This window comes from Panthera tigris, chromosome C2 (genome assembly GCF_018350195.1).
Source record: "Panthera tigris isolate Pti1 chromosome C2, P.tigris_Pti1_mat1.1, whole genome shotgun sequence".
In the NCBI taxonomy this organism is placed as follows: Eukaryota; Metazoa; Chordata; class Mammalia; order Carnivora; family Felidae; genus Panthera; species Panthera tigris.
Genome location: NC_056668.1, coordinates 114,007,613 through 114,034,943, shown reverse-complemented (window position 1 = coordinate 114,034,943; position 27,331 = coordinate 114,007,613). Strand labels below are relative to the sequence as shown.

The window sequence follows — 27,331 nt, the reverse complement described above, 5'->3', positions numbered from 1 at the left end:
CATGGGGTTTGCTTGGATGCTTTTAAGAATACTGATGCCCAGGCTCCACATGCTGGAGATTCTGACTTAATTGGTCAACTATGACACCTGGGCATCAGTAGTTTTTAAAAGCTCCCTGGAACCTAATGGGCAGCCAAGACTGAGAATTGCCATTGGGTTTTGTGCTTAGTTCTGGCCTGCTTAGCATCTTTAGATCTTGCCTAGAGAACGAACGATATAAATATTATTCTGATTAAACGTGTTCATAACCTTCCTTTAGTTTTTTCTTTCTTTTAGTAAACATGTATTGATTACCTATTGTGTTGGGTATTGGGCTGAGTACTAGGGAACAGTAATGAACAGTACTAGGCAAAGTACTTGCACTGGTGGAGCTTATTGTCTTGGGTGTGGGGGGAAGCAGATGTTAACTGAATAATCACAAAAAGGAGTATACAGTTACACACTGAAATGAATGCTCTGTGGGAAAAGAACCCTGCCTTGAGAGCCTATAATAAAGATATTAATCTCATCTAGGGGTCAGGGAAGGCTTCCTGAGAAAGAGGATCTGAAGAATGAATCAAGGCTGATTTGGGGATAGGGTTGGTGCAGAGGAAGCAACAAAGGTGTTGTGGTAGAGGGAAAATCTTATATTTGAGGAACTGAGAGAAGCAAGGGAGGAGAGCAAAGGAGAGGGGGTTGTTAGACAAAGCTGGAGACCAGACAGGGCCCATAGCCTTGCTAGAGGGTCAACTTCTCCCTTTTCCTCTCTTTTCTTTGCAGTCGATTTAGCAAGAAGTTGGATTAATACCACAGAATTTCCCATAATCTGAATTTTGCTGATTGACTCCCCACAGTGTCATTTAACATGTTCCTGTATCTCCTATATTTCCTTGTGATTTGGTAGTTAGATATAAAACTATACTGTTCAGTATGGTAGCCATTAGCCACCTGCTGCTGTTGGGCACTGAAATGTGACTATTCTAAATTGAGATATAGTGTTAGGTGTAAAATTCATGCCATATCTTGAAGACTTAGTACAGAAATATATATATATATATATATATATATATATATATATATAATATCTCATTGATTTTTTTGTTGACTACTCATTGAAATGGTAATATGGATATGATGGGTGAATACAATATATTATTAAAATTTTGCCTGTTTATTTTTACTTTTTAAAATGTGATTACTAGAAAACTTTAAATTACATATGTGGCTCATGTTATATTTCTTTTGACAATGCTGGTCTAGACCTAGTCTTGATTAGATGATGATGATGGTGATGTTTATGAAGATGATGATTGGGTAGCACAAGTCATGCTGACTTCTGTTGGAAGGTACCTGGTATCTGATTGACTCTTTTTGTGATGTTAATAGCACTGATGACTATTACCTAGATCTGTGGATTTATTAGGGGTTGCAAAATGGTGATATTTTAATTCTATCACTCCCTCTTCATTTCTTACTGGCATTCCCTAAACAACTCTTTGGTTATCCACTGATAGACTTTTTTACTTAGAAAAGTGAAGGTATTGATTCCCTTTATTTACTGGTTTCGTGGTTTTTCTCCCCCATTTTTTTCATGCAGGTTCTCCTACTTCTGATAGAAAAAAATTGTCTCAGGAAAAAGAATTGCTGAGTCTCTTTTGTTTTTTCTCATTACCTCATGTGGGCTATCTCTACATGGTTGTCAAATCTGTTGAATTAATGTCAGTTTACCAGTATCCTGAGAAGTCTCAGCAGGCAGTGCTCACACCACAATTTTTGCATGTCATTACAAGGTATGTTACAGTGTTACTTGCTAGCCTTCAAGTCACTTACTCTTCTGTAAATTCCTGACATGCTTCCTAAATCTTTAAATGGGAATTGTGTGAAATTATATACAGTACTATAAATTAATGATGTGTCTCTGTCTTTTGATGGCCCATATCTACATTTTCAATGCCAAATATTTAGATTCTGGTTTTGCCTTTGTTTTATTTTCTTAGATTGGCTAGGGGTCTTTGTAAGGAAGTATACAGTTCTTTCTGAGGAAATATTTTCATAGAGAATTTCGATGAAAAGTCAGTGGAGCCAGTCAGGCTCATCTCTAGATTTCTTTTTAGATTTCCTAATTTTTTTTCTCTGCTGTCATATTCTTTCTGTATGAGTTGAGTTATCTCATAATGGCTTAGGACTGTGAAGGAGCTAGAAAGGCTACCTGATTCTACCCTCTGATTAGTACAAATGAGGAAATAATCCAGAGGTTGGGATGGACAAGGACATTTGGCTAATTGGTGGCAGATGCCTTTTGAGTTGCCTTACCCTAATATGATGGCATGTAACCTGGGTTCCTGAGCAGGATTTTTGTCTCATTTCTTTTAATTTCAGCAGTAACTGGTGCTTTTGGTTCTATTTCCTGTTTTTTGAGCTTAGATTATGTGCAAGCCACTGCATTGGGCCCTCTGGCCAAACAACTGTGAATAAGGTACAGCATTTGCTTTCTAAAGCAATAGCATAAGAGAAGGCCAGAGACACATACATGGGGCACAAATACTAGGGGATTTGTGAAAAATATTTTAAGCCTTTGTGAAAGTGGTGTAGGTACTGGAAGGAGGGAAATTACTTCTGGCTGAGTCATACCGGAAGTTTTTTGTGTTTGAAGTGAGAGAAGCTAGTTGGAATTTGACAGATGTAGATTAGAAGAGAAAGGCATTATAGATAGTAGGAAGACTATAAACAAAGGCTACGTCTAGTTTTGCGGGAGCATCCACTAATTAATTGCATAGGACAGTGATTTTTAATTATTTTTTCAACTGAGTGGTAGTATCAGTAGCCACAGGAAGTATATTCTGACAGCATAGAACTCACCTGGAGATTCTGCTACTCACCCGTATTGTGGTTGCTGCCTTCTCCTCCCGTTGTCTGGTGTAAGGAGAAATGCTGTTGTGTGTTTCCTAAGTGAACATCCTGGAGGCAGCTAGTCTTCATTTCCAACGTGTTGTGCATAGTGATGTCCTTTAACTGTGAACTGTGAAGAAGCTGAAATGCAGAGAAGTATTACAAATAATGCTTGAGAGAGAGCTCAGGGGTTTGAAAATTAAGGAAATTTTTTAGGGTTTTGATCAAGAAAGTGATATAGTAAGAGCATTGTTTTAGGAAAATTAGTGGTGGCTGTTATGGGGGATGCATTGAACATAGATGAATCAGCTATTGAAATGGTTCAGGCAGGATAATGAGGGGCTGTATTTGGGCAGGGCAGTAGCAGTGAGAGGACAAGGAAGAATGGATGGGAGAGGCCTTGGCGAGAGAATGACAAGACTTGGTGTCTGATGGGATGGTGGGAATGGAGAGCCATGGAAAACCCCGGCGGAGTCTGCTTTTATGAAAGAATGGAGGCTGGTGTAAGGTGGGGCAAAAAAGAAGCTTAATTCAGGCATTTGAGTTGGAGGCACTTAGGGAATATTAAGGGGAAATGTTAAGTAGGCTTTTGGACACAGGACCGAAGATTAGAAAAGAGAGGAAAATGTATGTTTTATTACCATCAAAAAAGAGCTGATTATCAAAGCAGTGAGCATGGCCCCCAAGAGTGTGTAGAAGAGAAAAGTAGTTGGAAAACTAAACTCTGGTGAAGGTCATGCTTAGAAAGTGAGAGAAGGAATAGAAGGATCTTCAAGGATGCAAAAGAACCTAGGAAACAATACCATCTTAGAAACTAAAGAAAAACTAGAGGGAGAAAGAAGAAATAAAATATTAATTTCTGTCCCAAAATATTGATACAAAAACACTATCATCTTTATCTGATTACGTAGATGTAAAGTCATACTTAACCAAATTGAGCCACCCAGATGCCCCTAAATTCACATTAGGTGCCCCTAAATAGGATCCCCACACCTATTTTTAAAATCCTATATTGTTGAACTCGTTTTTACATACTGCTTTATCCAATAGGTATGTATTTTAGAAATATCTTGACCCATAAGTTTGTCTTGAAAAGTTTCTTGAAGACTGGTATATTTTAAAAAAAAAGCAATAGAAAAAATTTTTTAAAAGAACCTAAGAACATGGGGTGCCTGGTAGCTCAGTCGGTTAAGCATCCAACTTTGGCTCAGGCTATGAACTTGCCATTGGTGAGTTCGAGCCTGATGTCAGGCTCTGTGCTGACAGCTCAGAGCATGGAGTTTGCTGCAGATTCTGTATTTCCCTCTCTCTTCTGCTTCTTCCCAACTCATGCTCTGTCTCTCTCTCTCTCTTTCACAAATAAATAAACATTAAAAAAAAATTTAAAAAAAAGAAACTAAAAACAATAAAATCATGTAAAATGTCATCCTTATATAAATGGGAAAGCCCCTCCCCCCCCATCCTACTTCTCAAAGTCAACTATGTCAACAACTGGTGTATATTCATCCAACTTTAAAAAAAAAAAACAGTATGTTTAGTACTATGATTTGTTTTTTATGGAAGTGGATCATATGATGTCCACCATGCAGCACCTTGCTGCTTCACTTAGGAGCATACCCTGGATGTCTTTCTGTGCCAACACTCTTCAGTTCACTTCATTCTTCTCTTCTACTGCTGCTTAGTATTCCAGCAATAGCCAACAGTGGGATTACTGTAGGTGGAGGTGAGTCAGAGGACCAGCCTTTTTAATTTCTGGACCCTAACAGCCATTTATCTTTATGGTCGTAGCTACTCTCACCTGTCATTCTGGCCCTACCACAGGTGCTTGTTTGCTTCTCACTGTCTCAAAGTCCTAATTCATTTTACTTCCTGGTGCTAACTCCCTATTCCTGATTTCTAAGTGGTGGTGCTACTGTTCCAGCTATTGTCATGACTCCAGAGTTCATGTCCTAGAACTTTGTGGAAATAGAGATGGCAGTGGCCTGAGGCTGTAGTGGAAGCCCCCCCAACCCCACCAAAACAGAGGGAGAGTGCCCTGATTGATGTACAGTCTCCCAACTGTGAAAATGTCAGAAATGCCTTCCATATTGGAGAAGTATTTCTTCTATTATAAGATCAATGCTAGGTTTGCTTTAGTGCTTTATTTTTTTATTTCAACACAGTTCATTTTTAATTCTCCTACTTTTTAATTTGTTTCTAAAAATTATTTCTGTGAACCCACTACAAGATGGGTTTTGTAGCAGGGCGCCTGGGTGGCTCAGTTGGTTAAGCATCCAACTTCAGCTCAGGTTATGATCTCGTGGTTCATGAGTTTGAGCCCCTTTTCGGGCTCTGTGCTGACAGCTCAGAGCCTGAAGCCTGCTTTGGATTCTGTATCTCCCTCTCTCTCTGCCCCTTCCCCACTCATGCTCTGTCTGTCTCTCTCTCAAAAATAAATAAAATTTTTAAAAAGACTATAAAATAGGGGTTTTGTAGCAGTTTCTAAGTGAACTCTTAACGGTTTTTAATGTCAGTATTGGAGGGTTGACTTACTCACCAGTCACCAGGCATCTATTATGTGCTGACTGTGGGGTCCCTGGGTCGTTTTACTGTGCAGAAGCAGCCTGGTCTTGTGGAAAGAGCTAGAGGAGTGTGAGGAGTAGGGAGAACTGGGATCTAATTTGGCTCTGTCCTTCAGAGATGTCTTGGACCATTCATGAACCTTCCATGCCTTCATCTTTAAAACAACCTCCTGGAGTGATTAATTCCAAAGATTCCCTCAGAGAGTCTATGATTTTCAGTTCTACCATTGGATACGTATTTGCATAATCTAAGTGTGTTGTATAGCCCAATCCAGGCTCAATTTCATCTGAGATGAGTAGGATAGAGGTAGTAGTCAGGAAACTGGAGTTCTAATTTTGGCTTTGATAGTCATCTCTTTGTACCTTGGGCAGATCCTGAGGGCATGATTTTTTTCTGTAAAATGAGATATTGAGCCAGATCCATGGTTCTTAACTAGGAGCGCACAGCAGAGCCACACATGGAGCTTTGTAGATATGTACATGTTTAGATTCAGCTCTTAGAGATTATGATTTCTAGATGAGAGGTGGGAACCAGTTGTATATTTTTAAAAGCACTCAACGGTATTCTGAGGTGCTTAAGAAGTAGATTAATAATCAACTTTGACGAACACTTGAGTCTTCCCTCACCCTCACTGTTGCTCTGTTCGCCTCTGTGATATCTTCCAAAGTACGGGCATGTTGGTTATTGGCCTCTGCTTTGCTCAGTGGTGTCTCTCCTCTTCCTTAGCAACAACCTGCAGTGTTTCACAGTGCGGTGCAGTGCGGCAGCAGCTCGTGAGGAAGACCCATACGTGGATACCACCCTGAAGGTTAGAATTGGTTTATGACCACAGCAAAACCTGAAGGTCAAAAAGGAATATATAAATGTTTGCAGATTTGCTCTTGGGTCAAAGTCAGTGAACATCCAAGGTCTTAAGCTACTTTTGCACATCAAATAATAAGCATTTTGTGATTCATGGTTTAAATGGCAATTTTTGAGATTACTTTGAAAACATTTCCTCAGAATTTAGGTATAGCGCATAGCTTTTAAGGTTGGGTAAAGAACATGTATCGTGTAACTTCAGAGGTAGTACTTCACAACTATGGTATACTACAATTTTATTCTTCTGTAATGGAAATATTGGTGGCAGTCGTACATAGCTATTAACAAAACAGTACGGGAATCAGTGTGTTTCAGAACACAAATGCATGAAAATGACTTACTTACACTGTTATCAGATATGCCTATAATGTAATTATGTAGTCTTAATCTAAGAGTTAATAGATATGCTAGATCATTAACCTCATTTTTAGTGAGAAGTAATATGCTTAGTCTCTGAAAAGGTCTTTTTAGTGAGAAGTCATATGCTTAGTCTCTGAAAAGGTCTTGACTACAAAATAAATGTAGGCAGTTTTATGATAAAATTCTACATTTTCTGTTTTTTTTCCCCCAAGTTTATTGATTTATTTTGAGAGAGAGGGAGTGGGGGAGGAGCAGAGAGAGAGAGGGAGGGAGAGGATCTCAAGCAGACTCCATGCTGTCAGCCCAGAGCCTGAGGTGGGGCTTGATCTCATGAACCGTGAGATCATGACCTGAGCCAAGATCAAGAGTCAGACGCTTAACCAACTGAGCCACCCAGGTGCCCCCAAATTCTATATTTTCTGACCTTGAATTTCTGTTGTCAGAAATATACTGATCATTTGTGTGATATCGTCACATTCTCTTTCACCTGAGGTATAAGGTACTTGAATGGATATTTGTTATGAAGCTACATGCTTCAGGAAACCCCCAAATTATGATGGCTTATATTTCATAAGTCAGTTTATGTCTGTCTGGCACCTGGAACACCTTTTCCTGGAAAAATAAGTATTCACTCATGATGGTTATGTTGACAAGCCAGCACTTTGTAGTGCTTAATGTGTCTGAGGTTCTCTACTCCTATCACTGTCTCCCAAATTCTGATTTGTGATAGCGTTTTATATGATCTGAGTTCTCAGTAACTCTTTCACGCCATGGCCTGCCTGTAGCTTTCTGCTGCTGACCAGGCATGCTACCTCCCTTCAGCCTCTTAAGAAACCAGAATCACAGCTTTCCCATGCCTTTCTGCCTGTGTTTAAGATACACACATAGCCTTTTTAACAGCATATTTTAGAAGTAAAGTTTATTTCCCTAGTAAAAATGGAAAGCCGACAGATTCTTTGTCCCATTCTACTTCTCCCCACACCTTGCTTTGCTTTTTTGTTTTCTGTTTTTCGAACTTCAGAAAGACATAGGCTTACATAGGTGGTGATGCTGGAGTGAGGGGTACATAATAGATTGAGGTAGGATCAATCTGCATTTGAAATTAAATCATGTTCCAGGTCTTCTCAGAGTCTCCTAAAACGATAGGGAAGGAACAAGGAAGAGAAGGAGGGGGATAAGAAGAGGGATGGGCGGGGGCGCCTGGATGGCTCAGTTGGTTAAGCATCCGACTCTTGATTTCGGCTCAGGTCATGATCGCACAGTTCCTGAGTTTGAGCCCAGCATCTGGCTCTGTGCTGACAGCACAGAACCTGCTTGGGATTCTCTCTTTCCTTCTCTGTCTGCCCCTCCCCCTCTCGACTTGCTTTCTCTTTCTCTTTCTCAAAATAAATAAATAAGTGATTTTAATAAAAAAGAAGAGAAACAGGCAGCTAGCTGGTTGGGGATGTTGCCCTTGAGGCCAGAAGGTGGCAGAGGGAAGGACAGTGACTATTGCACCCCATGGCTCCCCACTTCCTGCGACACTACCATTCTGAGATCATAGATACCACCCGAAAGAGCACACACTCTTGCTAACTCAGACTTAGGGATCTCTGGTGTCTGGGAAAGATTTCACAACCTCAGAATCTGGTCCCAAGTGTACATCTTACCTCCCTTTCCTCTGAGATTCCTGCTCCTCAGCACTAGCTAAGGCCATCTTATCTATTCTTAGGAATGAAAAAATAGATGGAGGTGTTTCCCGAATCACTTTGTACAAAAGGACAATGGAAATGAGCTCAGAATCAAAACAGTGTTAATGCAAGAGAGAACACAGGTCTGGCAGCATCACTTTCTGAGCTCACAGAAGCAGCTCTTTTATTATCTCATCCATTCTACTTGAACTAATGTTCCCTTACAGTGACAGGAGCCTTGTGGCTCCTGGTCCAGGATTTCCTCCAGTTTACCGGACACACCAGCCTGTCATCCATTCCAGGCAATGTTCACACCTAAGGAGTTAACAGTCAGGGGCCATCTGAACATGCAAGCATTTCTCTTGTACACACCTATCCACTAAGAAACCATTTATGTTCTGTCTGTACTGTAGAATGACGTTTTATAGTGTCTGATTTTTCCTAGAAGCCACCTTTGGGCATTTCCCCAAATCAGCCCACTGTTAGTGGGGATTTCTCCAGGTGGCAGGTTACCAGCCCACAGCTGTACTCCTGGAGCCACACGGTAAGCCACACAGGAGTTCTCACAGCTATGAGGGGCTCAGGTACACCGCTGTCTGCCTTCACTCAGTCAGCAAATACTGAGTAGCTCTTTGACAGGTACATATGGAATAGGTAGTTGGTTACATAACTTTACACAGGATAATCTCCTGCTCTGATAAGAATAGGAATTTGGATTTTTCTCTTTTTTTGGAGGGGTTGGTGAGGGGAACAGGATTTTATCAAATAAACAGACTGATTTTTGAAGATTAAAGTTGATGTAATACCTTTTATTCCTTGGTTAAAGTTGTGATTTTTTCTTTACTAGGCTTGCCCACCTGTCAGTATGGATGTCTGTGCTTTAAGAATACAGCTTTTCATAGGCTTGAAAGCCATCTGTCACTTTAAAAACCATATCATACTTTTGACCAAGGCAGACCCTGAGGCCATTCCAGAGAGAAGAGAACCACCCAAGAGGCTCCTGTAAGCATCCCCTCACTTCCATACATTCCTGCCAAAGTTTCTGGAGTGAATTGTTACTGGTATATTTTGTGTCCTAGTTTATCTTTTTTTAAAATCAAAACTTTGAATGATTAGATGGTTTGTCTATGGTGTTTTTTTTTTCCAGAGAAAGAAAAGAAGGTTCTAATGATTTCCATACTATCCTTTATAATTGACCTTGGAATTTTAGAAGAAAATGAATTATAAAATAGTTTTAATAAAAATCTATGGTATTTTAGATAAGTTAAAGAACATGCTTTCTGGTATAATTAATAGAAAAGACAGAGTCTCGAATGCTAATCCAAGCTACAAGGCTCTTATTACTTTTTTCTTTGACCTTTTGGTGTTTACATTTTTATCCAAATATTATTTTCTGGTATTTAAATTCAAAAGAAATTAATAACATATCTCTTACCTTAAAACTCATTCATGATGTATAGGTATGTGCTGATCTACCTTAAAATTAAATTGCATTTTCATAACACTAATCTCTGGTTGACTCTTGGGTCTCCTGTTTTTACATTCTTTGGAATAGAATGTTTAATTCCAGACTAGTTATGTTTCTGTTCAACGTTATCTATTCTGTGAACTTAGCAGTAGGGATGAGGTTATTACTGTTATTTTTTGCATCTTCCCCTATGCATAATTTAATCAGGAAAGAAATTTGTCTGCAGGGAGAGAAGCAGATAGTGTACAGATGGTCCCAGACTTATGATAGTTTGACTTACAATTTTTCTGACTTTGTGATGGTATTGCATGCAATACCCATTCAGGAGAAACTGTACTTCAAATTTTGATTTTTTGGATTTTTTCTGCCTAGCAGCATGTGGTGTGATATTCTTTCATGATGCTGGGCAGTGGCAGCAGTTACTCCCAGGCAGCCATGTGATCATGAGGGTGAACACCCGATACGCTTATATCCATTCTTACCATATGACCATTCTGTTTTTCACTTTCAGTACAGTATTCAATAAATTACATGATATATTCAACACTTCATTATCAAATAGACTTTGTGTTAGATGATTGCTGTTAGATAAGTGTACTGAGCAAGTTTAAAATAGGCTAGGCTAAGCTATGCTGTTCAGGAGGTTAAGTGTATTTGACTTACGATATTTTCAAGCTATGTGGGTTTATTGAGATATAGCCTCATTGTAAGTCAAGGAAGAGCTGTATTTCCACCCAAATGCCAATTTTTGTTTTTAACCTAAGTTTTTGCTTTTTCGAATTTTTTCATGTGTGCTTTGTCCCACCAACAGGAATAATCAGAGGTTGATTTGGGTAATGAGTCACTTAGAGTGTACACAGAATGGTCTGAGACTGACTGATTCTAAAAGCTTTCTGGCAAGAGGAAGAACAACTTGTAGTCTTGCACATTTGACATTTTTAAAATATTCCATCTTTAAATTATTTTTTTAATTCTGATTTATTGGGAAGTTGATTAGGTCAGAGGTTTACATTTTAAAAAGACTGTATACTAAAGAATAAAAATTTAAAAAAATAAAATAAAAAGACTGTATACTAAAGAAAATGCATCACATGGTGAAAGCAAGAGATAAGATAGTGTTTGAAGCAGACCCATGGTTATATGTGTCTCCGGCCTTTTCCTAGCAGCCCTGAGTATTTGGCCTATTGTTCTGTTGGAGCTTCTGCTTAGATTTGTGGCACAAGGCATGCTGGACTCATGAAGGCCATGTGCAGGAGAGGTACTGGTAGATTTTCATAGCCAAGTCTCTCTTCCTCTTGAGGGGTCTTGCCTATTCTTTAACCTTATTGCCCATTTAAGAGTTTTTGTGGAGTAAATTAGAAGCAATTGGCTTATCAATACATGAGAGCTATAGAATATTAAATGCTGTAGGCCTATGTAGCATTGTGAACTACATATAGAACTAATGTTTTATAAAAATCAACTGTACAGCTAATCACTGAAGAAAATAGTAAATGAAAATGGTTTCATAGTTATTTCATTTCAGGTATCTCATATTTACCATTTAAAATTGCCATTTATTAATACTGTGTCTTATCTTTCAATTCTTGTCCTTTGTTTTGCTTTCAGTTCTAGGAAAGGAACCAATGTTAAGTTTAAAACACCTCCTGTAGCTGAGGCTGGGTGGAATTTGTATATTGTGGATACGATCTCACCAGTACAACTGTACAAGGAAATGGTACTCCTTTCAGACTTCCAATTCTTACCTGTAGAAATTTAGAGTGGAATCCATGACCAGATACAGATTCTAATTATCACGCATTCAGAATGCCACAGCCAACCAGCTTTCAAGTTCTGTCTGACAGTAGAGTGTGTATCTTTCTTCACCTTCTCACTTTCATGGCTCCTGACATTTGAGGAGCAGTAGAAATTCCCTTTACTAAAATAAGACTTCCTTATGCATACCCACCCTCCTAAGAGGATCGATTAACCAGTATAAACATAAATAGGCTTTGACCTTTACTTTGAACCCTAGCAGAGGACCAGGAAATGGAGCTGAAAGATACCTTAGATCATTTATCCCTGTCTCACTCTTCTTTGAAATATTAGCAGATTGTCCTGGGTCCTGCAGCATCTGCAGCATTGTCCTGTGGGTAGGAGCCCAGAGAGAGTATCTTATTCCTTTTTTTAAGAGTGACAGCTGCCTACTCATCCCTGGCAATGTTTTTAACTCTTTATTTTGAAACAATTTCAAACTTACAGAGAAGTTGCAAGGATAAGAATAGCAGAAATAAAACCCTGTGTATTCTCCACACAGATGCATTCATAGTCAACATTTTACCCCTTTGCTTCTCTCTCTCTTTTTTTGTACTCTTGCACTTTCTAAACACACACACGCACACGCACACACACACACACACACGCACACACACTCCACCCCCCACCATCCATTGGAAGGTAGAGTGCATGCGTCATAGCCTAATGCCCCTAAATACTTCATGGTATGTTTCCTAAGAATCAGGACATTTGTTTGTACCACCACAGTACAGTCATATGCTTTATTAAATTTAACGTGATACATATTCTAATTGTGTCAGTTTGACTCAGTAATGACCTCATAACATTTCCCTTCCTCAGTACAGAGTCCAGTCTATCAGGTAGTACGTTTAGTTGTCATGTCTCTTTAGCTTCCTTTAAGCCAGAATAATTTAATAGTCTTTGTTTTTTTATGGCATAGGTATTTTTGAAAATAAATTTTTGACCCTCTACCTTTAAAGTTTTTTTATTATTATTTCTTGATTAGATTCAGGCTATGTATTCTCATTCACATCCAGAATGAGTGGCAGGTAATGTATCTTTCTCAGGGTGTTACATCAGGAGGCACATGATATCCGTGCCCTTCACTGGTGATGTTAATTTTGATTTTGCCTGATTTATCCCTGGCATTTTAATGCTGATAATTATATCAGCTTTGCCCTGTCCTTTTAATCTTGCTTAACTGAAAGTCTTAGACTTCCTTTGGGTGATTTGCTTACTGGAGTCTGAAAATACTGATTGATTCAGATCAGCTAGCAATAATTTTAATCAGCCCACTGTGAGCTATAGAAATAGATGTAGAACCTAAATTTACCAACTGCAATTACAATAAAGGAAGGATACTCAGTCTGAACTGGAGAAAGATTTAAATCACAGAACTTAAAAAAAGTTAACTGTTTCACATATGTTTGTTGGCCTTATCAAACTGTGATCAAATCACTGCCAAGTTAACAGTTTTATTAGTATTACAATATTATTTGTACCTTCTCTAATGATTAGCACTGTTTAACAGAGGAGTATTTCCAGTCCTGTATGTATTAAACTGGCTCGTGGATTGTGAGGGAAAAGAACACTTCAGCTAGGCCCTATCAGAATGATAAATAACCATTCTTTAGCTTTTGGGATTTAATGTATCCAAATATTAACTTTAGTAACAAAATCTATAGGTATTCTTAAGAACCAGGAAACTTTTAGGTGTCTTTCTGCAGTAACATCAGCCGTTGCCGTTTTTTGTTTCAGGTAGACTACAGTAATACCTACAAGACTGCAAAGACCCAGAGCTGCATCCACCTTCTTAGTGAGGCTCATCTGTTAGTGAGGGCCGCCCTGATGGATGCCAGTCAGTTGGAACCTGGAGAAAAAGCAGAGCTTTTGGAAGCATTTAAGGAAAGCTGTGGGCACCTTGGAGACTGCTATAGCAGGTCAGTGATGCCTCTTGGAAACTTGTTAAAGAAGCCATCTTGAGCTTTGGGTGTACTTACTAGTTTTTCCATCTCTGGTACTTACCTGATGAATGGGAGAAGGCATGAAGAGAGGTCATTCATTTATTCATTTATTTCACAAGCATTTGTTGAGCATACTCTGTGCCAGATACTGTGCTAAGCTTAGGGTTCCAAGATGAACATAACTGTTTCCTGCCTTCAAGGAATTACAAATTGTTTTAAGTTTATTTATTTAAAAAAATAATAAAGAAAATAAAGTTTATTTTGAGAGAGAGAGAGAGAGAGAGAGAACAGTGTGTGTGGGGGAGAGGCAGAGAGAGAGGAAGAGAGATAATCCCAAGCAGGCACAGAGCCCGATGCAGGGCTCAAACTCACGAACCATGAGTTCATGACCTGAGCCAAAATCAAGAGTTGGACACTTAACCCACTGAGCCACCTGGCACCCCTAGGAATTACAGTTTATTAGACGAACAGTGAATCTTGAGTTCACGGGTCTCCCTCTGCTTAATTTAGGAATTAAATTTCTTTCAGGCTTTCTGGGCACAGTCATGGCCATGAAAATCCCTCAGACAGCTGTTATTACTACTTTATTGCCTGTTAGCCTTCAGAGAGAGATACTGGTTGGTCTGTGACTTTAATCTTAGTAGTCAGTGCTTTTATGATTTCAGGAAGGGACTGGGATGAATAGCGGTTTTTATTTTTGAGAATTATCTTTATAGATTTTTTGTATATGATCATTTCAAAGGCTTACTTGACGCACGGAATGAGTATAAATTAACAAAATAGATGTTTTCTGTCTATCAACACCATTAGAGCCGCACTATAAATATTAAAATTCACTTACTGAATTCTTTTTCTATTTTTTTTATGAGCATGCAAAAGGAAACTATATTAATTAGAATGATTTTGTGGAATAAACCTTAGGAACTTCTTCCAACTACTAATGGCAGTAGAAGAGTATTTTGAAATTTATGTCATCTGGAAAGCATTATCTGTTTTATTATCAAGTACGTTAGACGTCCAGGCTTAAAAATGACAGATTTGAGGGTTTTTTTGCTTCCTTCCCTTTTAGGCTTGACACCCAGTATTCCCACCTTGCCTTGCCGTACTATAAGATGTCTGGTTTGTCTATGGCTGAAGTTTTAACCCGAGCAGACTGGCCACTAGAGGATGGATCGCAGAAATATGAGAGGGGATTAATCTTTTACATTAATCATTCACTTGATGAAAACCTGGATGAAGAATTAAGTGAAGTGAATAGTTTTCTACTTAGTTATATCGAACATTCCTAACTTTTCATTTTAGCAATTTATTTTATGTTACACTGTTCAGAAGTCAAGTTCCAAATATTTTTCTTTGGTATTATATTCTTCTTTTTCTAAAAAGGTAACGAATGTGTCCTTGTCTTCATTAATAATCCTAGAATTATAGCTTGGAAAAGAGCTTATAATCACCTTCCCCTACTTTCTCATTACACAGGTGGGGGAATGTGGTGCATTGTAGTTGAGCGACCTGCCCAGTGTGACAGGGGCGTGTCTTTAGAAGAATGACACAGGCCCAGGGACTCACCCTCCTTCTCATCTGCAGCCCTTTGCACAACCTACTTTCCCCACACTCCCACATGTCCGAAGCTTCACTTAGGAAATCCTGGCCCAGTAACCTGAAGACATTATTAAGGCTTATTATTATTTTTTAATTTTTTTTCAATGTTATTTATTATTGAGTCAGAGGGAGACAGAGCATGAGTTGGGAGGGGCTGAGAGAGAGGGAGACACAGAATTTGAAGCAGGCTCCAAGCTCTGAGCTGTCAGCACAGAGCCCGACACAGGACTCGAACCCACGAACCATGAGATCATGACCTGAGCCAAAGTTGGACACTTAACCGACTGAGCCACCCATGCAATCCCCATTAAGGCTTATTTTTAGCCCCTCATGAATTTTTAAAAAGAATTGAATACAGATATGCAAAGCTGGACATAATGATACTAAATGCTTTAAGGTTTTGAGATAAATGAAATTTTATCATATGTTACTTCATTAAGTATATTTTGTACTTAGCTGCAATCTTTTATAATGGACTTTTAAGCATAATGTAATCAAATATTTATTTTCTTCTTTTGACCTCTTGTTAAAATTTGAAATGCTAGCCACAACTTGGTACATATTTCCTTTTTTAAAAAAATTTTTTTAACGTTTATTTATTTTTGAGAGAGAGAGACAGAGCATGAGCAGGGGTGGGGCAGAGAGAGAGGGAGACACAGAATCTGAAGCAGGCTCCAGGCTCTGAGCTGTCAGCACAGAGCCCGACGCGGGGCTCGAACACACAAACTGTGAGATCATGGCCTGGGCCGAAGCCGGATGCTTAACCGAGCCACCCAGGCACCCCATCTTGGTACATATTTTCGTTGCTTTTTCTTCATTATAACTCAGCAAAGAGATCACTTCAGGTCATTTCAAGTCTCCCACACTATCACCATGCACCTTGTCTTTTTTTTAATCCAAACGTAATACTTATAATTTTATCTTATTTGGAATGTTTCTATCTTGGCTTTTTATTTCTGTTTTGTTTTGGGTTTTTTTGCTGATTTTTTTGTTCTCTATTGGCTAACTGACCTTTTATTTCTTATTCATGCTCACCAAAGGAGTTAGCAGCAAAAGTGGTTCAGATGTTCCATATGGCTGAGCCAAAACAACTGCCCCATATTCTCTGTAGTCCTTCTATGAAGAATATTAATCCGGTAACTGCCATGAACTATCTAAGCAAGCTGGATACTTCTGGGTTCTCGTCGATCTTAGTGACGTTGACTAAAGCAGCAATGGCTCTGAAAATGGGAGATCTTGACAGGCACAGAAATGAAATGAAAAGCCGTCCAGAGGTATGGTTCCCTGATACAGGACCTGGTAGTCCTGAGATGTTTAACTTTCTTCTGGCTTCTGTCTAGTTCATTTTTTTCTCAGTCATAAAGGAAAATAGACTTAATGTTAGAAAAGAAGTGACCCAAAGTGGGAATGCTTGGGCTTTGGACCTGGCAAATAAAAAAGAAATAAGAACAGTAAATGGTAGCAATGGGTACCCAAAGATCTTTCAACATTGTGTCAGCTATGTTCAAAGCACAGCACTTGGTACTAAAGAATATACAAACTCTGCCCTGAGCTAACAGTCTGATCTAGTGTGAGGGATATGGTATGTCCAGTGACACAGAACAGAGTGATGTGTATTCTAGTACAGCAAGTGGGATGTTATCCATAAGCCTTGGGAGTCTAGTAGTAGCCCATTGCATATGTTATCTTATTTAATTCTTGCAACAATGCCCTAAGTTAGATGTTATTATTACACCTATTATACAGATGAGGGAACTAAGACAAAGAGAGGTTGAGTAAATTGTCCAAGATCACGTAGCTGGTGAGTGCTTGAGCCAGGATTTGAAGCAGGCAATATGGCTTCCGATCCTGTGCTCCTGTCCTGTTGTTGTGTTGCCTGTGATCAGACGCACACAGTATGACTTAATTTCCGAAACAAGAGAGCAGAAGTGCTTTTTCACTGCACAAATGACATGTTGTTTGTGATGATGAAGAGAGTGAGTCAACGTTGAGGTAACCTCTCTGCTTTGAAGAGTAGAGTTTTAGAAAGATGAATCTTCTTTCCATAATTTTGAAAAAACTTAAGGTATGTTATTTTTAAATTAGGTAGATAAATATACAGCTCTCTACAAAAATAGGATATCCTGATGGTGAATTAAATATTAATAACTTCTTTAAAGGTACTTAACAATGATGCTCTTCTTAGAGTGAGAACTTTGTAGTTAAAGAAAAAATTGAGACTGAAGTATTAATAGCTTAACCATGAACCTTGAATGTACTGGCAAATATTTTCAAGATGAATGCAGTGTACATTTTGATCCTAAATCTCTTGCTTATCTGAAGATGAAGTTGGTATGTGGCTTCATCCTGGAACCTCGGTTATTGATTCAACAGAGAAGGGGACAGATCATTCCAACTGAACTTGCAGTACAGTTGAAGGACACTCAGCCCGGACTGCTTGTGGCTTCAGTTCTGGGCTTACAGAAGAACAACAAAATTGGAATTGAAGAAGCAGATTCCTTCTTTAAGGTTTGTCGCTCTGAAAATGTAATGGCTCTGGATATAGCCTGATAAAACTGGTGGCAGACGGGAAGCTGAATAAGAGACTGGGGTTCCCTTTGTTTATTGAAAAAACAGACTTACACATAACAAATTTATACAAGTACAGATTAAAAGAACGTATGTAGAAAAATTCCATTCATGCAACCTAGAATCGGTTTTCTGTTCAAATGTCTCAATCTACTCTGCCATCGCACTAATGCTAATGATAAATTATTAAATGCCTGGCCCACGTGATAGAGTGTTATTCAGACTAGCTGTAACTTATCAATACTATATTGATCTGGGATGTGGGGGCTTATCTCACTGTTTTCAAGGTGCTTTGTGGTAAGGATAAAGATACGATTCCTCAGCTCTTGGTAGACCTCTGGGAAGCTCAGCTGGTGGCAGGTCTCCCAGATGTGGTTCTCCAGGAACTCTTTTTCAAGCTCACATCACAATACATCTGGAGATTATCCAAGATGCAGCCCCCTGACACCATACCATTGCGAACATCAGAGGATCTGGTGAGAGAATAATATGTTAAATTAAACTTGTACATTACACATTATAGTAGTATACCTTGTTATTTTTAATGGCTTAGAATCAAACCTAATTTATAGTACCAGATATCTTTTTTTAAGCAGGCATTAAAAATACCCTTAAAACTTGTCCATGAGTAACATTGCTTGCAGGGTTGTTGTTTTTTAATATTTTTTGTTTTAATTTTTATTTTTGAGAGCGGGGTGCAGGGGCAGAGAGAGAAGGAGACACAGAAACTGAAGCAAGCTCCAGGGTCTGAGCTGTCAGCACAGAGCCTAATGCAGGGCTTGAACTCACAAACCTTGAGATCATGACCTGAGCAAAAGTCGCTCAACCAACTGAGCTACCCAGGTGCCCCTAACATTGCTTACATTTTAAATAATTTTATATTATAAAGAATGCCCCCTACTGCTCCTATATTACTCACTTGCAGTGGTGCCTCAGTAGATAAAGCAGAGGGGAGGACTTCCCCCCAAACACTTCTATACTCCCTGGGGGGATAGTTACAGAGCAGAACTTGAGAAAAGACACATCTGCAGACCTCCCTGACGGGAGAGGAACTACAGAAGGCTTGTAGGAGGGAGACCTGTACTGGAGTCATTTCCTGTCAGCTGTGCACACAAGAGCTATACTGTAGGCCTTGCAGGAGCCCTAACTACTCTGCTTTACCACTTCCTGCCCCTCCCCTCCTCTTGTCCTTTTTGCCTCTCATGGATGCCATCGCTAATGTGGGTTCATTGGAAAAGTCACCAACTTCTTGAATAAGGGGGCTTTATGGGAATTGTCTTGAGAACTTACGGAAGAGCTTTTGCCTACCACGGAAAGTAGTAGAAATAAAAATTCCACTATTACTGTTAACTTTTTTTTGAGTAAAATTAGCTTAAAAGCAGTATTGCTTTTTTTTGCTAGAAAGTGTTCCTTAGGAATATTTTAAAATGTAAAATATAAGGAAATATTTGTGCATTTTTTTTTTCATTTTTGGTGCAGTTTTATTCAGTGAGAAGCAGCAAGGCTGAAGCTTTCCTAGGGGAATAAAATCTTTTAGGATAAGAGACTTTCATTCCCATTCCCAGGCAATTGTACACCTAATTCTGTGACGTGACAGAAGATTAGCAACTGCTTGCTTTTTGTGGAATGGATGAAGAGAATCTTGTTTTGTTCTATTTTGTTTATGATGGGTTTCTTTTGCATTTTAGATAAATGCCTGTAGTCATTATGGCTTAATCTATCCATGGGTTAATGTCTTAATATCATCTGATTCCTTAGCGGATAAAAGTTACACAGAAGACCTTTCTAAATTACAGGTAAATAAAAATGCCTCTTTTTTTTATTAATATGCAGATTACAACATAGTATCATATTTAAATTTGGTGAGACCTCGTTTGGCCTGTTAATCTAGAACATATACTTTTGGGGGGACAAAAATCCATCCTTAGGTATACTTGGGAGTGCTGGAGGACATTCCTGCCTCTGCCTGAACCCGCTGAGAGGAGGGCTCTTGAAGGCTGGTTTTGTTGCCTGTAAAGAATGAGAGTGAGGTGACCAGGTCACCTGACTGTCTTGCCTCATTTTCAGGGTGTGCTTGGAAATAGTTTGTGAAAGGAAAGCATGGCAAATGTGTAGCGGTGTTTTTATTGACGGAATTCATTTTTTTGTATAGCGTTCATTCATATATGTTTGGCTTCTAGCCCAAGCCTCCCACTACTATCTGTCTTACAGAAAGTAGGCTAAAGTGGCCAGTTTGGCTGCTGAAACGGAGTTTTAAAAAGATAAGTATGATCAGGAAATGTAGACCATCCTGCAGGAATTCTGACTGTGGCAGTGTTTTGACTGCAAATGAGAAATAAAGTCCACCTTTGCCTTGGTGGATCAAGCTGGGCTAGATGTGGATGTGATTTTATTTAATGTAGTTCAGTGGCCCAAGGACTGAACATAACCCCCACGTCTGCTTTGTTTGGTCTGCCCAATGTAGTGCCAACATATAAAAACTGAAATTTCAAATGAAGAGTTCTGAGTTTCAGTCTTTTCTCGGAAAGTTCAGCAGAGCCAGTAACCCTGGGCTTCACTGCCTCTGAGACCTGAGAGTTGGAGCCAACTAGTGGCTCCCCTCCATGGTCAGTGAATGTGTTGTCCTGTCTGCCTCAATTCTCATCTCCATGTCTTCCCGGTCCAGATACGGCGTCTGGTGTCCATTTTCCTTATACCCAGCTGACTTCATGCATTTTCCTCACCTCTTTCGGCCTCTTTAAGCTTTTGAGTTTACAGCCCCTTATTTATACTGGGAACTGGCGTAAGTGTGGTTACTGTCTATAGAAACCAAAATGTCAAGTTGGGGATTGGGTCAGGGATGGAAGCACAAGAGCCCATTATTGCTTAGACTCAGCCTCTGGACAGGCCTGTGTTATCTCCAGAGATGCAGTTCCTTACATTCATAAAAAATTGCCAGAGAAAAATCTTGTTGGTTCCTATCTCTAGTACCCTTATGTTACAGAGGCTCCTTAAGTGTTAGCCTCAGATATGCTCCTTGAACAAATATTCCTCAAGCAGGTACCATAAATGTGGTCTGTGGCAGTAGATAAGCCAGGCAGGGAGGGCCTTGCCCTCCCAGAATATATGTATTAATTGCGTATTTAAAATCACAATTGTAACAAGTGCTATTAAATCTCACCTGATAAAGCTTCAAGGCATATTTATAATCACTGCTTGAAAAAGTGTAATTGAGTGATCTTTTAAAATTTATTTTAAAGTATTTAAAAAGAATACATTCTTTCTGGGAATCTTTGCTGTTAAAGCATAGAAATGTAGTAAGCCTATACTCTTAAAAATCCTTTTCCTAATTATATCTCCTTCTAGATTATCTTGGTTATTCTTAGTCATTAAGAAAAAAATAACCATCCAGAAACAAAAAGATGTCATTTGTTTTCACCTAGAAGAATAGGAGGTTCAGAATCACCTGGAAAGCGTTTTCAGAATTGCATGATTTCTCTCTTCCCCACGTCCCCACCCTCACACACAGATTTGATAGGAGTTTCTGTCTCTTGTCCTCAATCACTGTAATAGTATAGTTGTGGAAAACCTAAAATAAAAATACTCTACAAATCATCTACATGTCAAAAAGCCACTGTTTGGAATCACACAGTAACTTGTAAATGCCCTGCCTTTTGCCATAATTGTCACAGTCCCCTCCCCACTCCCCCACTTCCTTGCCAACCACCACTCCTTAGATTGTGTAGGGAGAGAAGACAGAGTCTGTGGGTTCCAGCCCTGCAGAGTTCGCTGCAGGTGAAGGATCTAGATCAGAGAAGGCAATAAATAGTACATGTGTCGGGTATGGAAAGGAATCCATTCCCAATACGTAAAACAAGGAGCATTCTGCTAAGGAGTAGACAACATTAAGAGTATTTTAAAAAGTAGTAGTAACCTTTAGAGCATTTTTGATTCAGTAATATATGTGTTGTCTGGTGTTTCTTATTTTTAAACTTCTTGATAAAACTAAGTAAAAGTTCATGGGTAATTAATTTTGTATCAAGCTTTGACTAGTTTCGTTTTAACCATGGTTTGGGTTACCCCTGCCTCGCTCCTTCTTTCCCTGCCCATTATCCCAATGAATCAAAAGTTGAATATAGAAATAACCTGTGTTTTCTTTCATGTTGGGAGATCCTACAAGTGGCAGATTATCATGTTTGCTATCCTTTTGTCCAGAAATTATTCAGAGTAAGGTGATTATTAAACTTGCAGGAAGGAAAGAGACCAACCTTATATGCCTAGCCATTCCTTGGTAGATATTTGGAATAACATAATCGCGATGACTATAAACGAATAGTTCACATTCCATATCATCTTGTATGTCGGAGAAGACGCTGTAGTAAAAAAGGATACAGAAAGAAGAAAATCAAGATATTACCATCTCATCTTTATCCAGAAGAAAGGCAAAGAGGAGATTATTTTGGTGGTAGCATCAAAAATAGTATTTATAGTTTAAATGCTTAAAAAGTAAAATACTGGCAAAGTTCTGAATACTCAAATAGTACCTACTCTATGTCTATGAGCTTGTGGCAAATAGTATAGACACAAATTGTTAGGTTATTAACAATTTCTTTAGTTATCTTAAATGTTAAATTTTATTTTTGGCTATTACGTAGTGCATGTGTATTCTGGAAAATTTGGAAGATAGAGGAAAATGTGAAAAAATAAAAAGTGGGCTTTGTCATTCCATCCAGTAAGCTGATCTCTGTTTCAAATTTCAGTGCTCTTCCAAAGGCATTTCTGTATGTGCATGTACCTGTGTAGATTTTACAAAACTGATCATGCTCTGAATATAATTTTGTATTGACATTTTTTACTCATCATTCTGTTATGAGCATTTTCTCATTAATTAGCCTTTGGAAATAACTTTGATGGCTATATAATATTCCATCATATGGATGTACCATAATTTTCCTTTTCCTTATTTAACCTAGATTCTAGCTGTTCAATATTATAATAATTCTTGAAATGAACATCGTTGGACATAAATCTTTGATCACAGTGTTGATTATTTCCTTAGGATAGGCTCCTCAAACATTCCCATTAGTTTTAATTTGCAGTATATCCAAAGGAGCTAAAATCATGTTAGTTTAGATATGATTACTATTAAACAGACTTTCTATTTAAACTAGAGGTGGTTTCATGATTATTTAATACTTCAGGACATTTAGACTTATAAATATTGTATGCATGAACTCCAAAACTGCATTCTTTATGTTTCCTTTTTTTTTTTTTTGGCAATAAAGCTTGGTCTTCTTTAAAAAAGAATTGTATTCTGTATGTTGTACTTTATCTTTTGGGTGCCTCATTCCATAACATTTCATTTTTCTGTTCATAGTCTCTTATATGTGGTCCTTCATTTGACATAGCTTCCATTATCCCATTCCTGGAGCCACTCTCAGAAGACACTATTGCTGGCCTCAGTGTCCATGTTCTGTGTCGTACACGTTTGAAAGAGTATGAACAGTGTATAGACACACTGTTAGAAAGATGCCCAGAGGCGATCATTCCATATGCCAATCACGAACTGAAAGAAGAGAATCGGGTATGCTTTTCAGCTTATGTCTTTGAGGCTTGATTAGTGATAATCAGATTTGATAATCTCGTTGCCTTATCTGCAAAATGGGGACAAATTATATAAGTCCAACCTCACAGGTCTGTGTGGGTCGGAGGAGCATATATGTTTAATATGTTACATGTTTTGAGTACTGTTAGAGGCTATTAAACTGTGTGGTGATTGTATGTGATCACAGTAAAAATCTCTTGTTTGGAAATGAAGTAGGCTATTACCTGAAGATTTGGAAGACAGAAAATATTTTCTGGGCTATATGTGGTCTTTACCTTCAAAATTAGAAGAGTTTTAAACTTTAGTACTCCTGCCTTCCTTCCTCCTTCCCCCCCCCTCCCTTTTTTTCCTCTTATTACCTAAGAGATGATAACAGGACACGTCTGTGTTTCTTCTCGAAAATAGCTAACGTGTACAACATACATATCATTAGATTTTCAAGTTACAAACCTGATTTATGTTATAGTTTATTTATTTAAAAAAAATTTTAATGTTTATTTATTTTGAGAGATACAGATAGAGAAAGAACAGGGGAGGGGAAGAGAGAGAGGGAGACAGGATCCCAAGCAAGCTCCACACTGTCAACACTGTCTGATGCGGGGCTCAAACCCCCAAACCATGAGATCATGACCTGAGCGGAAATCAAGAGTTGGACACTCAACTGACTAAGCCACCCAGGTGCCCATGTTATAGTTTAAACAGAAGACTGGCTGCTCATATAACTTCTGTTGTAACAAAGTTTGTCACCTTAACCAAAATTATGTGTTTTTGCCCTGTGCTTTCTTGCACCATCTTATTTTTGTTGGACATCTGAATGTAAAATGCATCAAACTTAACATTTATTCATTTTTTTCTAAGATAGACTTTGTGGTGGAAAAAACTGCTGCCTGAACTTTGTCACAGAGTAAAATGTGGGGGAGAGAAAGGTCAACTTTACCTGTCATCATTAAAAGGTAAAATGATCTTTTATGCTTAATTATAAATTTAGTTGAATCTTAATTTTAATTTCTATAACTTGAAGCCTTGCTTTCTCTGTTCTTTTTTTTTCATGTGATTCTCAAATGAGGTGAAGAGTATCTTAGCAGAATCATCTTAAGAGCTTATATCAACATGTATATGCTCCCCATCACATTTGATATTTACTTACAGCTATGGAGCTGATGCTTTTAAGTTAATCTTTTCAAACACTTAACATTGTGATAGTCACAGAAACTCACAATCTCAGTATTTTAAAAATTTGAATATCCATTAAGACAATTACATTTTTTATTAATGATCTGAGTACTTAATTTACTTCTTGTAGGAAATTAAGATTATTATTATTAATTATAATTGTAAGCAAGTATTGAGGAATAACAAGGTTCTCAAGGATTTAAAAATTGAATATCTATAAATCATGCAGTGTTTTACAGAATAGGTAGTTATTGTTTGAATTTTCATAGTTCATAGTCACTTATAAATCTTGATAGATATATGGTTATCAATTTTTCTAGTCTTATGTATTACACTAGATAATTGTTGGCCTGATGACAAAGGATATGGTTATATTGATTTCAGTGTGCATAAAAGATTAGAAACTGACACTGGGTTCTACTCCTAAAACCAGGACTACACTGTATGTTAACTAACTTGAGAATAAAAAAGTAAAAAAAAAAAAAAATATATATATATGTGTGTGTGTGTGTGTGTGTGTAAATAATCAAGAAAGAAAGAAGAAATTGACAGTGTGGGAATTGTAGTTTTCCAGCTGACACCATTGATTTTTAAAAGTGATTTTTAAAAATCAGTTATGATTTTTAAGTGTTAGGCAGAGCCTGTGGCCATTGGAGGGGGTTTTTCTGAAGAGGCCCATTTAAGTAAAGTTGTATGTTTATGACCGGGAAGATGTGGTGACTTTCATCTCACCTATCTTCCTGAGTGATTGTTGGTTTTTAGGAGGTGGAAATGTCAGATATATGATTGCCTTGTCCCACTTGGGTAACATTTATCACATAATTTTGAGTAATGATTTGTGTTTATGGATCACTTTCCAGTGCAAGCTATCCCACATCTTCATACGTTAGCAGCATCATTATCTTAGTCAAAAGACTTCATCCTTTCTTGATTCGCATTACATACTCTCTACCCCTGACTTACCCATAATCATTCCTCCAAATGTTCCATTTTTCCATATAATGCATATTTCTATAAAATACGTTAGTGTGTGTGTATGCATGTACATGTGTGGCTCATGGGACTAAGTGGTGTGTGTGATTTACCTTTAGTAGACTCTAATACCTCAAGAGCTGGTGTAGCATTTTATTCATTTTTCGTGTTGCACCCTCCTCACCAGCACTTTGCCTCTCCGTAGGAAACATTCTATACTTATTTGAAGGGAGACACCTGAATAACTTCAGGTCCATTGCCAAAGGAGGTCTTTTTGTCAGCAGCTGCAGTACGCTAGAAGAGACCAGGACTGGAGTCTGGAGACCGGAACTGAGTTCCAGATCTGCTACTTACTGAGTGACCTGAAGCAAGCCAATTGTCTAGTATCTCGAGACTAGTGAGAAGCTCAGGACTGACTCTAGAATAAGTGTTAGGCAAAACCGTAAGATGTTAACTTTGGAGATGGAGGTCAGGAATCTATACAGTATGTTTAAGAGCTTGTATTTCTTCTCTCTCTAATGCAGCATTTCTCAACCTTGGCACTATTTACATTTGGACCGATAATTCTCTGGTGTATGTGTAGGTGTCCCGTATGCATTTTAGGATGTTTGGCAGCATCCGTGGCACTAAATACCAGTAGCTCTGCCCCAGTTATGATAAACAAAAATGTCTCCAGACATTTCCAAATGTCTGAGGGCGGGGGCACAAAAATCATACTGGGTGAGAACCATTGCACTAATGCAGAGCCGTTGAAACCGGGATTAGTGATCAATTGGCTTGTTTTCAGGAAATGTTTGTTACTGTTTTTTGGTAATGAACTGTGCTTATTAAAAATTTTACTACTGGGGGCACCTGGGTGGCTCAGTCGGTTGGGCAGCCGACTTGGGCTCAGGTCATGATCTCGCGGTCCGTGAGTTCAAGCCCCGCGTCGGGCTCTGTGCTGACAGCTCAGAGCCTGGAGCCTGTTTCAGATTCTGTGTTTCCCTCTCTCTGACCCTCCCCTGTTCATGCTCTGTCTCTCCCTGTCTCAAAAAAAAAAAAAATTTTACTACTGTTTAAATTATAAAATTGAAGATGAAAAAGTCATTTAAAGTCTCATCAGCCAGAAGTAACTATCTTCTGCATCTGATAATATTTTCTAGACACACCGGAGGACTTAAAGTACTCTACAGATTTAAGATATTGACCTTATTCTTGGAATTATAACCCGTATCAGCCCCTCATTGGTTGGCAGAAGTGGAGAATTGGGCAGTGGCAATTTTTATTGGCTTTATAACATCTAGACTCGCCCCCAACTCAGTTTTTTAAACCTAGGATACTACTCCACATTTAAGCTAAATAAACCGGTTTGATAGGAAGGTGTTGATAAGTCATGTTTTTCATATGCATTTTGCAAACTAGTAGTCATTGTTTATAAAGTTTCTACTAACATCTTAGATACACATCATTGTATTTTAATTCTCAAAGGACTCTAGAAGCTAGCAGATGATACCACTCAGTAAGTTAATTAAGGGACTTTCCTAAAGTCACAGACAGTGGGTGGAAGAGTCTGATCCCTTCCAAAGGCCATCTGATTCCAGAGCTTGTGATCTTTCCCATCCATCACTGCTGATCCATTCATTAACTTTTTAGCAACATTGGCATGTGTAAGGGAATGATTTAGGTAAGGGATTTTGTGTAAGGGATGATTTAAGTTGCTGAATATTAGAGAGATGACTTTAGATGGATGCACATACATCTGAGCAGGAGATTTTATATTTCAGTCACTTTGCAAATAGTGTCATTGGAGGGCAGGTGAGAATGACAGGGAATGGCATTGGTGTTTATTGCTAACACTGTTCTTAAGTGTTACCCCTTCTCTTCCCAGCAGAGGGCAGCATGTATCACGAAGTAGAATTATAAACTT

General features: G+C 38.5%; 3 protein-coding genes across 6 annotated transcripts in view; 1 reads left to right on the top strand and 2 right to left on the bottom strand.

Moving 5' to 3' along the window:
* Positions 1 to 16,245, bottom strand: part of HLTF (helicase like transcription factor) — a 98,464-nt gene extending 82,219 nt beyond the window's left edge. For 2 of the 3 annotated variants that reach the window (XM_042998534.1, XM_042998535.1), the window contains exons 1-3: positions 11,835 to 13,330; positions 6,057 to 6,268; positions 2,859 to 3,009 (exon numbers count right to left, since the gene is read on the bottom strand). The gene's annotated coding sequence lies outside the window, so the exon portion shown is untranslated. The other variant, XM_042998532.1, reaches the window with a different exon arrangement.
* HPS3 (HPS3 biogenesis of lysosomal organelles complex 2 subunit 1) overlaps positions 1 to 27,331 on the top strand; it is a 38,843-nt gene that overhangs the window by 10,123 nt on the left and 1,389 nt on the right. The window contains exons 5-16 of one of the 2 annotated variants that reach the window (XR_006222051.1): positions 1,577 to 1,769; positions 6,157 to 6,238; positions 9,169 to 9,323; positions 11,398 to 11,506; positions 13,324 to 13,505; positions 14,599 to 14,779; positions 16,169 to 16,402; positions 17,451 to 17,636; positions 17,984 to 18,172; positions 19,385 to 19,492; positions 23,053 to 23,259; positions 24,139 to 24,233. Coding sequence is in view for 1 of the 2 variants with exons in the window: in XM_042998536.1 (XP_042854470.1) it covers positions 1,577 to 1,769; positions 6,157 to 6,238; positions 9,169 to 9,323; positions 11,398 to 11,506; positions 13,324 to 13,505; positions 14,599 to 14,779; positions 16,169 to 16,402; positions 17,451 to 17,636; positions 17,984 to 18,172; positions 19,385 to 19,492; positions 23,053 to 23,259; positions 24,143 to 24,233 (1,917 nt within the window). In the remaining variant the exon portion in view is untranslated. The remainder of the gene's footprint in view (positions 1 to 1,576; positions 1,770 to 6,156; positions 6,239 to 9,168; positions 9,324 to 11,397; positions 11,507 to 13,323; positions 13,506 to 14,598; positions 14,780 to 16,168; positions 16,403 to 17,450; positions 17,637 to 17,983; positions 18,173 to 19,384; positions 19,493 to 23,052; positions 23,260 to 24,138; positions 24,234 to 27,331) is intronic. The other variant, XM_042998536.1, reaches the window with a different exon arrangement.
* The window catches only part of LOC102967325 (ceruloplasmin), a 72,510-nt gene continuing 62,885 nt past the window's right edge, over positions 17,707 to 27,331 (bottom strand). The window contains exons 19-20 of the mRNA XM_042998530.1: positions 21,944 to 22,048; positions 17,707 to 18,169 (exon numbers count right to left, since the gene is read on the bottom strand). Coding sequence (XP_042854464.1) covers positions 21,945 to 22,048 — 104 coding nt within the window. The 3' untranslated portion in view covers positions 17,707 to 18,169; position 21,944. The remainder of the gene's footprint in view (positions 18,170 to 21,943; positions 22,049 to 27,331) is intronic.